General features: G+C 36.1%; 1 protein-coding gene across 2 annotated transcripts; it reads left to right on the top strand.

The window, feature by feature from the left end:
- The first annotated feature begins 5,215 nt into the window (after positions 1–5,215).
- LOC147403578 (coatomer subunit gamma-2) lies at positions 5,216–14,588 on the top strand. 2 transcript variants are annotated; one of them, XM_086439199.1, is made up of 18 exons: positions 5,216–5,431; positions 6,766–6,860; positions 6,988–7,038; positions 7,157–7,270; positions 7,356–7,556; positions 7,640–7,741; positions 9,603–9,710; positions 9,803–10,036; positions 10,583–10,833; positions 10,969–11,140; positions 11,263–11,418; positions 11,504–11,554; positions 11,978–12,121; positions 12,195–12,392; positions 12,477–12,608; positions 12,697–12,867; positions 13,057–13,296; positions 14,016–14,588. In XM_086439199.1, the coding sequence occupies exons 1-18, from the start codon at positions 5,380–5,382 to the stop codon at positions 14,208–14,210; spliced, it is 2,667 nt and encodes an 888-aa protein (XP_086295325.1). In that variant the 5' UTR covers positions 5,216–5,379; the 3' UTR covers positions 14,211–14,588. The 2 variants fall into 2 exon arrangements, with proteins under 2 accessions (XP_086295325.1, XP_086295324.1); XM_086439198.1 differs by having other exon boundaries at positions 5,218–5,431; positions 6,763–6,860.
- The last annotated feature ends 793 nt before the right edge of the window (positions 14,589–15,381 follow it).

The following is a 15,381-nucleotide window of genomic DNA, read 5'->3' on the forward strand; positions in this document are numbered from 1 at the left end:
TCATTTAGATTTCGTGGAAAAACTCAAATCTATGAAACAAATTTCAAAAAAACTATTCTTTTGGACTTGATCATTTGATTCAAGGTTTTGAAAATGGATGACTACTGAACTTCCATCGAACTCCCAAACTTAAAATTAAATTTCAATATTGAAAATTAAGATTTTTTCAGAAATTTTTAGTATAAGTTTATAGAATTTCGTTTTCTACGTTCCTATGGCATCGGATCGTGTTTTTAGATGCCACGAGGTGAGCTACATGTCCCTTAGTAAGATTTCAAATCTTACTAAGTAAGTAAGGTTAGTGAGGAACTTTTACTTTGGGATTAACGGTCCATCACCCTTGCTTAGAGTTCAAGCTTGAATCCTCTTTTTGAGACATCTGAGTTCTTTATTTACTAAAATCAAAGTCATGAACTGGGGATCATATGGAATGTGCTCCTAGGGATTCATATGACATGAGAATCGTATCTCTAGGAAATCATATCATCCTATATCAATCAGTCCATTTGTTGCTGTACCTTAACACTTTTTCATTTATAGGGATTGGGATCCCTTGATTCATGAAAAAACCCAAACAAAAAAAATTCATTAATGTATGGACATAAATGGGGATCTCAGGATGACTGTCACATTCCTCTCGAACCTGATCATCTCGAGGATTATCCTCATGAGATTAGGACACAATCTCTAGCATCAAAGGAAAAAAGCGTGGGATGTTGTGCTCTTGGTCAGGAACCCTAGCGATCGTTAATCTAAGATAAATATAGATCCCTAAAAGCATGATGGAAATCGAAGGGTTTTTTACACCACAATTAAACTAGGAAATCTTATCCAACTTTATTAGCAATAGATATCATGTTTTATACCCCGTATTTTAATTATAAGGATTCTGTGCTTTTTTTTGAGTCACAATCTAGACCTTTATTTGATACATGAGTAGATTGTACGAAACAAAGACTTAAATCTGGACTGGGAGGAATGAAGGAACAAGATTCATTTAGTCCTCAAAATCTTTGGGATACGACTCTGATGGGATAATATGCAATTTATTTACTTTAATACATGAATTTCAACGCATGTTACTCAAGAAAAATATTTTGCTTCTTATGGGTCACTTTGAGCTGGGAAAAATCATTCAAATAAAAAAACAAAATCCTATTGTCATGACATTTCATCTGTCCCTAGAAAAAATTATGACTATTGGATATTTGTTTTAATGATCAGGAATGCGTATTTTTAGACATTTTTTACGAGTCCATGGATCCCAAATCATTTTTATATAAGATTTTTTTTTCCCGAGCATTTCATCTACATCTATATTTCCAATATTAAAAACAAGGTTTTTAATGCATAAACATTTTCAAAGGTTGTGCCACTCATGATTGCGATACCACATTTTCATGAGACGTGTATATACAAAAATCTTCTCATACCACAAATTTTGTTATGGATTGTGATACTCATGAAAAAAATGTATTATTTTGTGTTTAAAAATCCCACCCATTTAAACACAAAATCCAATGACCAAAATCTACAACATGTCTTGATGATGCACGTCATCGATATTTTTCAAAGGTTGAATTTGGTACAATAGGCTGTCCTTTCCGATCCACCCATACCCAACATGGAGCCAAGATTTACTGAACAACAAATACAATTGTTAGTACAAAGCAAGGAATTTATATTTGCTACATAATTAGAACTATTGATTCTGATAAACATGTCAATCCATTTGTTATAAAAGTTGGAGCAATTTACCAGGCCACCGCTTTTTCGATCTCATGATAATTGTACTTTTCTGTTACTTGTGAACACACGTCTAATGTTCGTCCTTATCGATATCCTCACTTTTATAGAAAATGAGAAATTGATTCGTGAAATGTGATATTCAAATATCATTCACTCTAGCACAAAGTCCATTCCCCTCCACTCATTTTTGTTGATTATTACCAAAAATTTATGAAAGATTGGTAAAATGGCGACACCATTAACTGATATGCTCTGCAAGGGTTCTTTTCTATGAACCCTTGAAAATTGTCTCTACCCTTCTTGAAAAATACTATAACAACAACTCATGCATTAACTTTTCCTAATTTATCTCAAGAATTCACCTCAAAGTGTGACACCTCTAGCTCCAACATTGGGGTCATGTTGATCCAACATGGGTGGCCACTAGGATATCATAGTAGGGCTTCACTCGGGTAACATCTTTATTTTTTTTAATTATTATTTTTTTTTGGTAGATGATAAAAAAATGTGGGAAATTATCTTCGCCATTAACAAGTGATGGCTTTATTTATTGGTGCGTCATTTAAAAACTCTCACAAATCGTTGGCACTCAAATATCAAAGACTCACCATGTTGGACCAAGGGTATGATTACGAAATAGTCTACCATAAAAGAAAGGAAAACATCGTAGCTAACGCCCTCTCTCGTCTACTCGAGATGGCTAGACTCCACACCTTATCCACCTAAATATTTTTGGCAATTACAGATATCACTAAGGGATGTTTTATTGATCCAGATCATCACCTACTTATAATTAAGCTTCAAGAGGATCTCTCATCCTAAACTCATTACACTTTGGACAATGGTGTATTAAATACAAAGGTAAAGTGGCATTGCCATCTTTCTCCGCATGGTGCAGTAAAATTTTGTACAAATTTAATTATTCACCAATTAGTGGCCAATCTGAATTTTTTACCAACATATAATAAGATATTCATTAATTTTTACCGTCGTGGAATATCAATGCAATCAATATGAAGTTTTAGCTCCTCCAAGATTGTTGCAAGCACTCCCAATTCCAACAAAGGTGTGGACTAATGTCGTCATGGATTTAATTGATGGCATTCTTCCCACTTATCATAAAACTTTAATAATGATTAATTTAGCAAATATGTGCACTTTTTTGTATTTGAGCATTATTATATGATTTCTACAATTGCTAGATTATTTGTTTATGATGTTTCAAATTGCACAACATATTTAGATCTATTGTTAGTAATCGTGATCCAGTGTTCATTAACCAAATTTTTTTAAATATATTTCGTTTTTCAAGAAACATAACTATGTAGAAGCGCTTATCATCTATGAATTGAAGACCAAGATGAAGTTGTCAATAGATGCCTTGAGCAATATTTGCGATGCTTTACTGGCTACCATCCTCACCATTGAACAAAATACCTTCCCTATGTCGAATTTTGGTACAATACCTCCTATCACAATTAATCCATCGACTTGTCACCCTTTTAGGTAGTCTATGGAAGACCCCCTTCTCGAATTGAATCTGACCTTATTGGTTCCACTAGTGTTCATGTAGTGGATTCAGCACCTCAATATCGTGTTAAATGTCTTAAATCCCTTAAGAACAACTAGCATCCAACTTAAGAACTTAAATCCCTTAAGAACAACTTGCATTCAACTTAAGAACTCATGTACTACCACCAGGGTTTAATTTGCACCTTGTTTTTCATGTTTATTTGTTGAAAAAAAAAAGACTAGTGAGTTGGCATTATCCTCACCTACACTACCTTTGGTATCCAATATCAACTCTAGACATGGAACATCATTTCAGATTTTGGATCGTGAAATCTTCAAGCACAATAACCAAGAAAGAGACATTGTTACGATCAAGCCAATCTATTAGTTGTTTAGGTTCCTATCTTGTAGGGGTTTGTTTCAAGTTGCTTAGCAAATAATTATCTCACCATATAGAATGACTAGAGTTTGTCCTTGCTCATGACATGGTCATCCACTTTGGGGTGAAGAGGGTAAAAGAGGAAGGATAATAAAATTGTAGAAATATTATTGCAAGAGGGATAAAAGGGTATAGATAATAAAATTAGGAGGGTATTGTTGGAAAAAGGTGGAGAAAAAGGAAAGAGAAAAATAATAGATTGAGGATAGAAGAGAAAATACAACAAAGTTAAAGGAGAGGAGAGCAAAGGAATAAAGTTGAAACTTTCATCGAGATGCATGTTAGATTGAATTTGAATTGCTCTTTATAGGAGATAATTATTGGGGGAAGACAACCTGTGTATTTATTATATGGATGTGTTGGGCATCTTTAGATAAGTCATAGTTTTTGTTAGTCACTTGGATTGCGTCGACTTAATGCGAGGATTAATAAAAGGGCCGAGGTTCACCTTCGAGGCAGCTTGGACTTCGATAAGAGCATCCTCAAGCAAGCGCTCTCTCAAGTTGAGAGTTAGGTTCGCCTTACTTACATCATTGGTAAGGGGAAGACCCATCATAATAAACATGTCTTTTAACACAACAATAAGCTTGCCCCAAGAGAAGATAAAAATGTGGGTGTCGCTACACCACCTATTAATCAAACCCACTAAGCTGGCAACTTACGGAGGCGTGTCGAAACACAAATGACATCATCAATATGGAAACTTTCAACTTGCTTACGGTAGAGACATCAACCATTGTTTCCCTCACCCACTCAACCCAGGCATTTGATGGCGAAGTATGACTATCGAACTTAACAGGTGAAGACACCGCTACTCCTCTTGCCGAAACGTATAAGAAGTTTTGCATCTTCATTTAGTTTGTTAGAATTCTATATAAGAACGTATCTTCAATGAGATTAATACCAAGAACTAAGAAGCATATTCCTCACAAGCTAAATTAGTTATAGTTTTATTTAAATTTTTTTAAAGTTGGATTATAACACCCAGCCTCATTTTTTTTATCTACAAAAATAGTAGTTAGACCTGGTTTCTCGTTCGTTTTTCCCATGGATACCATGTTAACTAGCCAACTCATTTGATTAAAATCGGGTGATTACATTTTTATTTTAATCAACCATTAATATATATATTTTTTTTACAAATTGGATTAATAAATTTTGAATCATAAAAATATCATTTCATAATTATTAAAAAGTAGAGGTTCAAAGCAATATAGATACAAAATGTACGATGGATTAAAAGTAATTTACGAGGTTGAAGATGACTAATCCGGTGGAAAGAAAAATCCAAGGATTCTCTTGGTACAAGACTACAAGTTGAAGGAGAGGGCATTTAGACCATACTAGATTAGGCCGTTACAGAATACCTAGGTCAAGGGATTTGTGATCAGTTTGAAGGCAAGGGGTATCTCAAATATTCACCTGAACAGGGAGGGGTACGTCAAAATCACCTAACAAGTAACAACTCACCCACCCATGCACCTGCCTTTGTGCCTCATAGTAGCAGTTTCGAATTCGAGGGCATTTTGGTAAATTCGAACAATCCAATTGTACACAAGTCACGAGGTGACTCGTTTAAGAACATCCTTCGTCTTCCGAACCTCCACTTCAGTTGCAGAGAGGTTCGTTAGCTCTCGTGTTGTCTCCATCCGACTCAGTCAGATCTCTCTATTTCTCTTATGGCCATGGCTCAACCTCTCGTAAAGAAAGATGACGATCGAGACGATGAAGGTAAGACTCGAATACCTAATTGTTTGAACAGATTTCAATCGCATTTTCAGTTTCATCGATCGATCCGTTATATAGCGTGATCTACAGAGAATTTTTAATTTATGTTTACGTTCAAATTTTAATTGTAGATTGGAATGCTTAGATCATTGATTCTGGTTGTAGATCTGAGCCAATTTAGTTTCTGACTCGTTTATGGCTGTAGTGCCGAAGCATTAGATCTATTTCTACAGATGTCTATTGCAGATCTGATACGTAATTAAAAAAATTCCAGACAATTTGAGATTTTTTTATTATTTCGTGTTGTTTCTCTCGCACAATATGTTGTTTTAAGTGTTTATAAATGAATATATCTGTGAAAAAACAGTTGGAGTACCCAATAGGTGATGATTTAAAGGACAGTTGATTGAGATGGTTTGATGATGTTCAGCAAAACCAATTACAGCTTCAGTTAGAAGATATGTGCAAGTTGTAGATTCTAAGAGAGTGAGAGGAAAATAAAAACGATGATTGAGTTAATGAGATTTAATTCAATGGAGGAACCATGGTTTTAAATCTCGTATGAAACAGAGATGACTCAGACGACTGATGTCAGTCTCAAAGGCATCTAAGCGAGATTTCCAATGCGATTCGCCTGGCTCAATAACTCATCTGTGATCCAAGTAATTTCTCTTGAGGTCTTGAAAATATAGTCCGAATTACAACTATTTTTTATCAAAATTCCTCAAGTTTTGATTAGAATGCAAACAAGGATACAATTCTTTCATTTTTGGAGCATGATTTGTAAAAGAGCAACACTGGTTCTCTCAATCTGAAAGTTAAATTGATTTCACTTATGATTCTTGTGATTCAAAGCAGTATTCATCAATTTCAGCCTCTTAAGCTCTCGATCCTCTTTGCCAAAATTTCAAGCTCTGAATCCTTTGATGAAATCTCATTCTCCAAAAAGCAGAACAATAACAAGAGATGTCTTGGTTGAAATTTCATAAAGAAAGATCAAGGGATGAGTGGAAGAGAGTTTTGATGACTCGATTTCCTTCCAAAGTCGCAATTTCAGATGCCATCCCTTTTACTTGAAATATCAGGTTTTGACATGTACGAGTCATCCAAGTCTCGGTAAACATCAAGAAGAGACGAAAACCGAGTTAAAAACTATTTATGGAGTAAGACACACCCAACCGACCAAAATTTTAGGGCCAAATCTTCGATGAAGATGTTTCTATCTGTTTTTGTGCCTGTTTAAGACTTTTTGCTGTGCAGTGGAATAATTACAGGTGAATCTCATTTATCTGGAAGTAATTTATAATTGTGATCTGCTTTTGGCTGTTTTGCAGCAGAATACTCTCCATTTCTCGGGATTGAGAAGGGTGCAGTCCTACAAGAAGCTAGGGTTTTCAATGATCCCCAGCTTGATCCCAGGAGATGCTCTCAGGTTTTTCTTTACGCTATGTAATTTTGTAATTGCATTTTGTTCATTTGTTTCTTCTTCTTCTTATTTTTTCCCCCCTTTTTTTGAGGATTGAACTTTTTAGTTTTGTTCTTGTTATTCTTATTAATAGGTCATCACAAAACTCCTGTATTTACTCAATCAAGGAGAAACATTCACGAAGGTCAGGTTTCCGGATATGTTTCACTTTTTATTTCTTTAGTGCTTGCCATTTTCTCTTGTTTCAATTATAACATTTCTCTTTTTTGACTGTTCCATGAATTTTCCATTTAATTTTATAGGTCGAAGCCACAGAAGTGTTCTTTTCTGTAACTAAGCTTTTCCAGTCCAAGGATATAGGATTGAGGAGAATGGTTTATTTGATGATTAAAGAGCTTTCTCCATCTGCAGATGAGGTTATATATTTCGTTCTTTTTTTCCTTCGTTTAATTTCCTTTTCTCTTTAATTCAAGCATTGACTCAAAATACTTTTCATCAAAGGTTATCATTGTCACAAGTTCATTGATGAAGGATATGAATAGCAAGACCGACATGTATAGGGCCAATGCTATACGTGTTCTTTGTAGAATTACTGATGGGACTCTTCTCACTCAAATAGAAAGATACTTGAAGCAAGCAATTGTTGACAAGAATCCTGTTGTTGCCAGTGCTGCTCTTATTAGTGGAAGCCACTTGCTTCAGGTACTATTCATGTCCCCTTGCTTTTATGTAACTTATTACATAGGCGATGGATTTGTCCCCTTAGATTTGTTCCTATTTTCTAGACAAACCCAGAGATTGTGAAAAGGTGGAGTAATGAGGTACAAGAAGCTGTTCAGTCAAGGGCTGCTCTTGTACAATTCCATGCTCTGGCTCTCCTCCACCAGGTATGTCAGAAATTGGTTTCTCTCTCTTTTTCTATCCATATTACTTTGTTCAGAATTTGAAGTAGGTCATGTCTTTGCAAATCCAATGTGGATTCAAATTTGGGAATACCAAAACACTTTAATCTATGTGTTATATGCCTTTGCTGATAGTTCTCTATGTCAGACACAAATGCTTCTCGTTACAATCGTAAACTCATGTAGAAGACTAGATAACAAAGCACAAATCAGCTGGATCCCTAAAAGAGGAGTTAGTTCTCTTAAATGCTCGATACGTAGCGGTTCTCTTAGATTCTTTGAGGATAAAAATAAAACCATACTCAACCCTTTCATTGGAGTAGGATCCATCTATTTTCAAGCACAAAATTCCATCAGTGGTTGCTATGGACACCAAATAATAGGCATTTTGATCAATTTTTTTTTGCCTCCTGAATAAATAAATAATAACTTCTAGCTTAGAATCCAAAATCTGAGGTCTGATGAACATGATTCTATCTGGACCATCCTTAACGATTTTATTAAAGATCTCCTCACAAAGAATACTCTCGTCTCTATTAGAGGTTTTGTTTATATACGTGGATCTCCGAACATCGTTTAGGATATCAACCTCTTCGGCTTGCTCCAGGTCTCAATAAGACAAGTTGAAAAGCAAGCAGATATGTTCCAATCCCTATTGTCAATTGAACTCTAAACCTTTGCCAACTGGTTGGACCTAGAATCACAAGAGAACAATAGTCGTTTACTTGGACTAGAAAAATTAACTGACAGCTTGTCGACATCCTTCTATATAATAGGCCAGTCAGACCCGAAGAAATGAGCCGAGAAGCCATCATTTGTGGGAAAAAAAAAATCCCTTGATTTCCTCATAATTAACTTTCTCTTCAGGCTTGAACCAATAATGGTGCTGGACTGCTGGGTTTTGCTGTAAGATAAAACCTCGTGTCTCTTCTTGATCGCATAAAGTAGGAACCAGCAAGTTGGTAAAGAAATTATTGGCTTCTGACTTTTGCTATTAAGGATTGAAGTTATCTTGTTTTTGTTACTTAGCTTTCTGTAGAAAAACTCGTTACTATCTCCAAGATTCAACCTAGAAATTCTAGTTTTGGGGTGGAGAGTGGCTAATTCAATTGAAAGAATATGAGACAGCTCATCTGTTGCCTTTCTCCTCCTCCGCTTAATGAATTGCACAGTATCTAGGTCGTAGCAAAGGCCACTGAGAACAAACTCTAGATATAATCTCACATGAACTTGACCCAAATTATTTCAAAAAGTACTCTTACTACTATCAGGTGCATTAGTTGTTCTTTTCCATTTGCAGTGGAGGTGGTGGCCTTTCTAGTTGTATTCTCCACATTCACTGATTTTAGATTTGTTAATTTGTAATGCCAATACATTTGTACACTTAGAATTACCAAAGGGCTTTTGGTATAAAATTTATGCACACTGATGTTTGATCACAACACGCTCTTAACATATGAATTTGATGACCTCTTCATTTGTTTCAGGACCACCACTCAGCAGGCTCTTATTAGTTATTACTCATAATTTTTCCTCTTACCTTCAACAGTTATTGTATTCCATTGAAGCCTTTGCACTTGCCTATGAATAAGTCAGTGCACCTTGTAGAAAATGTATCTGAAGCTTATATTTTTAAATGCACTGGTCTCATAATTACCCAAATTTTTGAGATATGTTGCTCTAATGATTATGAGTTTCATAATTAGATGGGAGAGAAATGATGGAGTTATTACATGAGAAAGAGTATCTCGTAGCATGAATAGCTAACATTAAATTTAAATAAAGATTACATGGGAATCTAAAATTGTTGAAAAGTTGATGATGTTAGCGGATTTTCTACTTGCAGATACGACAGAATGACCGATTAGCTGTTAGCAAGCTAGTTACCAGCTTAACTAGAGGAACAGTCCGTTCGCCATTGGCCCAATGCCTCTTGATTCGATACACTAGTCAGGTACATTTCGTCCGAACATTTATGTGAAATGAAGTGACCATATTTTAAATTAGCGACAACAGAATCAAGTGGTGAAATTATCTTCCATGCAGGTTACACGCGAATCAGGCCATAATACACAAACAGGAGATCGCCCTTTTTATGATTATCTTGAGGGTTGTCTGCGACACAAAGCAGAAATGGTGATATTTGAAGCTGCGAGAGCAATAACAGAGCTGAGCAGTGTGACTAATCGAGAATTGACTCCTGCTATCACTGTTCTACAGCTCTTTTTGAGTTCATCAAAACCAGTGCTACGTTTTGCTGCTATCCGTACTCTAAATAAGGTTTGTTCACTTCTCTTTAAATTCAGACAATTCTTTTTTGTACTTATTGATCTTAATTATTTGCATGGTATATCTACACTATGTTTTAATTTGTATTCCCTTCGGTCTTTTTGGAGGTGTTAGATGTCCTCAATTTGAGGGCATTAAGTTTTGCAAGTGTGGGTCCTTTTTTATGAATCAATGATGTCGCAGCAGAGAGAAGTCCTGAGAGTGTCATCTCAATTCTCAACTCTTTTGTGCTTTTGCTGCGTTAGTAAATAAATGCGATTTCATACACTGCATTTTGACGAGCTTCATCTGTGAGCTTGAATTGGAGCAGGTGTTGATGCTATTATTGGGGGTGGAACAGAATGAAGAGACAAAACAAGCCATTCTTTTTCATAATCATTTAGAGTTATACGAATTAAAATAACCTTTTTTGGAATCTTAAAATCTTTATCTTTCAATTTTCATTAGGAATGTGAGATTTTGTGAATTCTCTATTGGACTGTACCAAGGAATTTTGATTATTTCTTTCTCTTTAATTCTATTATAATTTTTTTGTAGGTTGCAATGACGCACCCCATGGCAGTTACAAATTGCAATATAGATATGGAGAGCTTAATTTCAGATCAAAACAGGAGCATTGCTACACTTGCCATCACCACACTCTTGAAGACTGGAAATGAGTCAAGCGTAGATCGCCTAATGAAACAGATAACCAATTTTATGTCTGATATTGCTGATGAATTCAAGATTGTTGTTGTGGAAGCTATTCGATCTCTATGCCTAAAGTTCCCCCTCAAATATCGATCATTGTGAGGAGGCTCTTTTTTTTTTACTTCCAATTTTATTTTATTTTTCAGATTTATTTCTTTCTATTTTGAAGTTTTCATTCTTATGCATCTTGTTTTGGATCGGATTAATTCGCTTACTTTATATTTATTTTCCAGGATGAACTTTTTAAGCAATATTCTTAGAGAAGAAGGGGGTTTTGAGTATAAGAAGGCCATTGTTGACTCCATTGTCATCCTTATAAGAGATATACCAGATGCCAAAGAAAATGGCTTGTTTCATCTCTGTGAATTTATTGAGGATTGTGAATTTACGTATCTTTCCTCTCAGGTGGGTGTTTTCTCCCTGAAAGTTGTTGTGGCAATAGCAGCTCTCTTTATTTAATTTCATGATTTTATTTGCTTAACTACTCCTTTATTTTAATTTATTTTATTTTCTTGTTATTTTTTTAGATACTACATTTTCTGGGAAATGAAGGGCCAAAGACATCAGATCCCAGTAAATATATACGTTATATCTATAATAGGGTAATTCTTGAGAATGCAACTGTTCGGGCTAGTGCTGTAAGTACCTTGGCAAAGTTTGGTGCTATGGTTGATTCTTTGAAGGTACTGTCACATTCTTATTTTCTATCAACACGATTTGTTCAGCTAATGATTGGTTACTCAATTGTGCTTGGACTTTTTGTTGCAGCCTCGTATATTTGTTTTGTTGAGACGTTGCCTATTTGACAGTGATGATGAGGTTAGTTTTGCTATAACACTCTGAGATTTTTAAAATTTGATTTTGGTGTGGTTACTACAGCTAATATGACCATTTGGGGTAAGAAAAGTAAGAGCAATTGCATGTTGGACATGCTGGCACAAATATCCAAAGTCCCTAAGAGCCAAAAATAGCTGGACATAACACATTGAGATGTACATGATCTGCCAGTTCAGTACATAAAAGCAAAATATTGGTGCTGTGGAAACACGGGGTTATGCATATACACATGCATTTGTTGTTCAATGGGTTTAAAATAATTGACCTGGGGAAAGTAATTTGAGGTGGTTCGACATGTACTATTGATTCCATTCTTTTATTTATTCTTCTTTGTGGTAGTTAGAGCAGATTCATCTTTTGTCGTTGTATTTGCTGAATATATTTATCTTCTAATATCGTCCACAGGTTCGTGATAGGGCAACCCTCTATCTGAATACACTACTTGGGGCTGATGGCTCAGTTATTGAAACTGACCAGGATGTGAAGGATTTCCTCTTTGGATCACTTGACGTCCCATTAGTCAACCTGGAGACAAGTTTGAAGAACTATGTAGGTGTTCTTTGAGCATCTTTATTTGTTTTCCTCATTAATTCATCACTTAATCTGTATGATATGGATACAGGAGCCTTCAGAAGAACCTTTTAATATTGATTCTGTACCTATGGAGGCCAAGTCTCAACCTCTTGCCGAGAAGAAAGCCCCGGGTAAAAAGCCAACTGGTTTGGGTGCTCCTCCGAGTGGTCCAACATCTACCATTGATGCATATGAGAAAATGCTTTCCTCCATCCCCGAGTTTTCGAACTTTGGGAAAATTTTCAAGGTTCTTTTGCTTGATCTTACCTTCATGTTTTAGTGCATTTGTAATATTATGCTTACTTGCTACTTATTTCTTCTTATTTTTCAGTCTTCGGCACCTGTGGAGCTGACAGAAGCTGAAACCGAATATGCAGTTAATGTTATAAAGCACATCTATGATCGGCATGTTGTATTCCAGTACAACTGCACAAACACTATTCCTGAACAACTGCTCGAAAATGTAAATTTACGACTAATGCGTGTATTTTTTTTGTCCTCTCAATCGAACCCTTTCTTTACAGCCCCCCTGGTTTTTTGCTTGTTACCAGGTTGCTGTCGTTGTGGATGCTTCTGAAGCAGAAGATTTCTCTGAAGTAGCATCCAAGCCTCTAAGATCCCTACCCTATGATTCACCAGGTCAGACTTTTGTGGCATTTGAGAAGCCAGAAGGAATGGTTCTTGGGAAATTTTCTAACATGCTAAGGTTCATCGTTAAAGAGGTATATTTGTCACTATTTATCCTCCTCGATGGTTCCTACCATCTTTGCTTCTTTACGGGTCACAATGTTTTTTATTTTTATTTTATTTTATTTTAAAAGTTTCTTATTAACTTATCAGAATTGAGAAATCCTACGGTGCTGTGTTTAAATTTTCGTATATCGATGCTTATTTATGTTGGCGTCCTACAGGTTGATACAACAACCAGCGAAGCAGAAGAAGATGGTGTGGAGGATGAGTATCAGCTGGAGGACTTTGATGTTGTTGCAGCAGATTATATGTTGAAATTTGGGGTCTCAAATTTCAGGAATGCATGGGAAAGTATGGGACCAGACTGTGAGCGGGTTGATGAGTATGGCCTTGGTGTAAGGGAAAGCTTGGCGGAGGCCGTGAGTGCAGTCATCAACATTCTTGGCATGCAGCCCTGTGAGGTTAGTTTCTGTTACATGGACCAGGTTATTCTGCAGCATACTGCACCATGGTTTAAAATCTCAATCTGAGACAATTATTTTGGTTAGGCCTTGGCCAAAACCGGACGGAAATGGTATTAAACTTACCCTGTTTCTCTGAATAATTAAGAGAACTGCTACCAATAAAAATAAATAAATCAATGGTTGAAAATAAGTAAAAGTTGGGGTGCCAATAGAAATTCTCTCTCTCTCTCTCTGATTTAGGATTTGAATAATGCTGAAGTGACCTCGGGCTGGAACCTCATATCGCACTTCTTGACGTGGAAGTATGGGAACCATAGATGCTTTTCATCAAGATACGAGTGAAAAAGCATCTATGGTTCCTATCCACTTTCATGTCAAGAAGTGCGATATGCGGTTCCAGCTTGAGGTCACTCCAGCATGACTCTTAGGATTTTATATGAGCCTCTAATCCTAATTGTAAACAACTGCTGAAGTTGTTTGAATGTGTTATATAATGCAACTTTTGTAATGCTGGAATGGCGTGTTTAAAATTTTAATTAGAGTGCTAAATAATTTGAGAAATTGGGGTGTAATAAGAAAAAGTTGGGGTTGCAATAGCAGCTCTCATAATTAATATATATATAATCTGAACTTATTATGCTGAAATTTTTACCGACAATGATATTGAATTAAGTCCTTTTGACTACTGAAATCTTTTGGCTTTTTCTGTTATACAGGGCACAGAAGTTGTCCCAAACAATTCCAGGTCGCATGCGTGCCTTTTATCTGGTGTGTTCATTGGCAATATCAAAGTGCTCGTTCGACTTTCATTCGGGATTGACGGGCCCAAACAGGTAGCCATGAAGCTGGCCGTTAGATCTGAAGATCAACTAGTCAGTGATTACATACACGAGATTGTTGCCAGCGGCTGATTGTGTTGGAATCTGTTTGACGGCACTATAATTTTTTTAATTTTTTTTGGTCCTACCATTATTTTCTTGAGTGAGATCACAGATGAGGTGAATGAAGACAGACTGGGTTCTGTAATTATTTGATTAGCTTCAAACAATCACTTAAAAGTAGTGGAAGAAACAGAGCTCATTTTCAGATTGGGAATAAAGGTTTCTCAATGAAGGTATATATAGAGACTATTCTTTTGGTTTAGGTTCTATTCATACTTAAGACAATTACTTTAAGAGGAGTTGTGCTTTAAAATTTTAGGTTTCTTCATGTAAAATTTTGTTCTGGATTTTGCTTATGCAATCTACTGGGTGTAATAAATAAGATTTTTGGCTGATTGTTTCCCGTAATTTGTATTGTTCGTTCTTTATTATAATTTTCAAGGGAAAAGCTTAAGAGGGGGAGTTTGATACTCGCTCCTCACATAAGAAAACTTAGGGGAAGGGTGTGGAGGAGGGTTGTTCCTTTTTTTTTTTGAGTAATAAAAAATGGACAAATCAATGTTTAAGCCGAACTAGTAACTTCCAAAGAGATGGTAAGAAGCCATTGGGTTTGCTCCTCAGGTTGTGACTTTGAGTCTCTATATGCCCCTCCACAGAAATGTGGCTACTTGCCTGTCGTAACACTTAACTGGGTGGGAAGGTGCATGCAGCCCCTGGGAGTCTCCACAGAAATGTGGCTACTTGCCTGTCGTAACACTTAACTGGGTGGGAAGGTGCATGCAGCCCCTGGGAGTCTCCACAGAAATGTGGCTACTTGCCTGTCGTAACACTTAACTGGGTGGGAAGGTGCATGCGGCCCCTGGGAGATTAGTCTCACTGAAGGTTGGGTTTCCAACAAAAAAATAAAAAAATATTCTGGAGAGACAATAGCTGCTTGGAAGAGATCAATTTAATTCCAATGTATCTTAAGAGCTATTCTGGCTGGTTCAATTATTGGAAAATAATGGCATGTATTTGTTACAAATCTAATCAATGGTGAGAAAGCATCCATGCTTAGCTATTTGGGAGCGTGATACACCATTCAATAGTCATTTTCTCTTTGGTACTTTCTTGGGACCTGGAATTGGAACCTTGTACTGTATTTTATAAGAGGACTATTTCCACACCAATATTTTCTTATAGTTTCCCAATTCATATGACA

Source organism: Akebia trifoliata, chromosome 4, assembly GCF_017979445.1.
Source record: "Akebia trifoliata isolate Shusen 1 chromosome 4, ASM1797944v1, whole genome shotgun sequence".
Taxonomy (NCBI): Eukaryota; Viridiplantae; Streptophyta; class Magnoliopsida; order Ranunculales; family Lardizabalaceae; genus Akebia; species Akebia trifoliata.

Coding starts and splice junctions, on each gene's coding strand:
- LOC147403578 (XM_086439198.1), top strand. CDS start 5,380: ATGGCCATGGCTCAACCTCTCGTAAAGAAAGATGACGATCGAGACGAT. Junction 10,037..10,582: donor CTATCCGTACTCTAAATAAG/GTTTGTTCACTT, acceptor ATTTTTTTGTAG/GTTGCAATGACGCACCCCAT. Junction 13,297..14,015: donor TTGGCATGCAGCCCTGTGAG/GTTAGTTTCTGT, acceptor TCTGTTATACAG/GGCACAGAAGTTGTCCCAAA.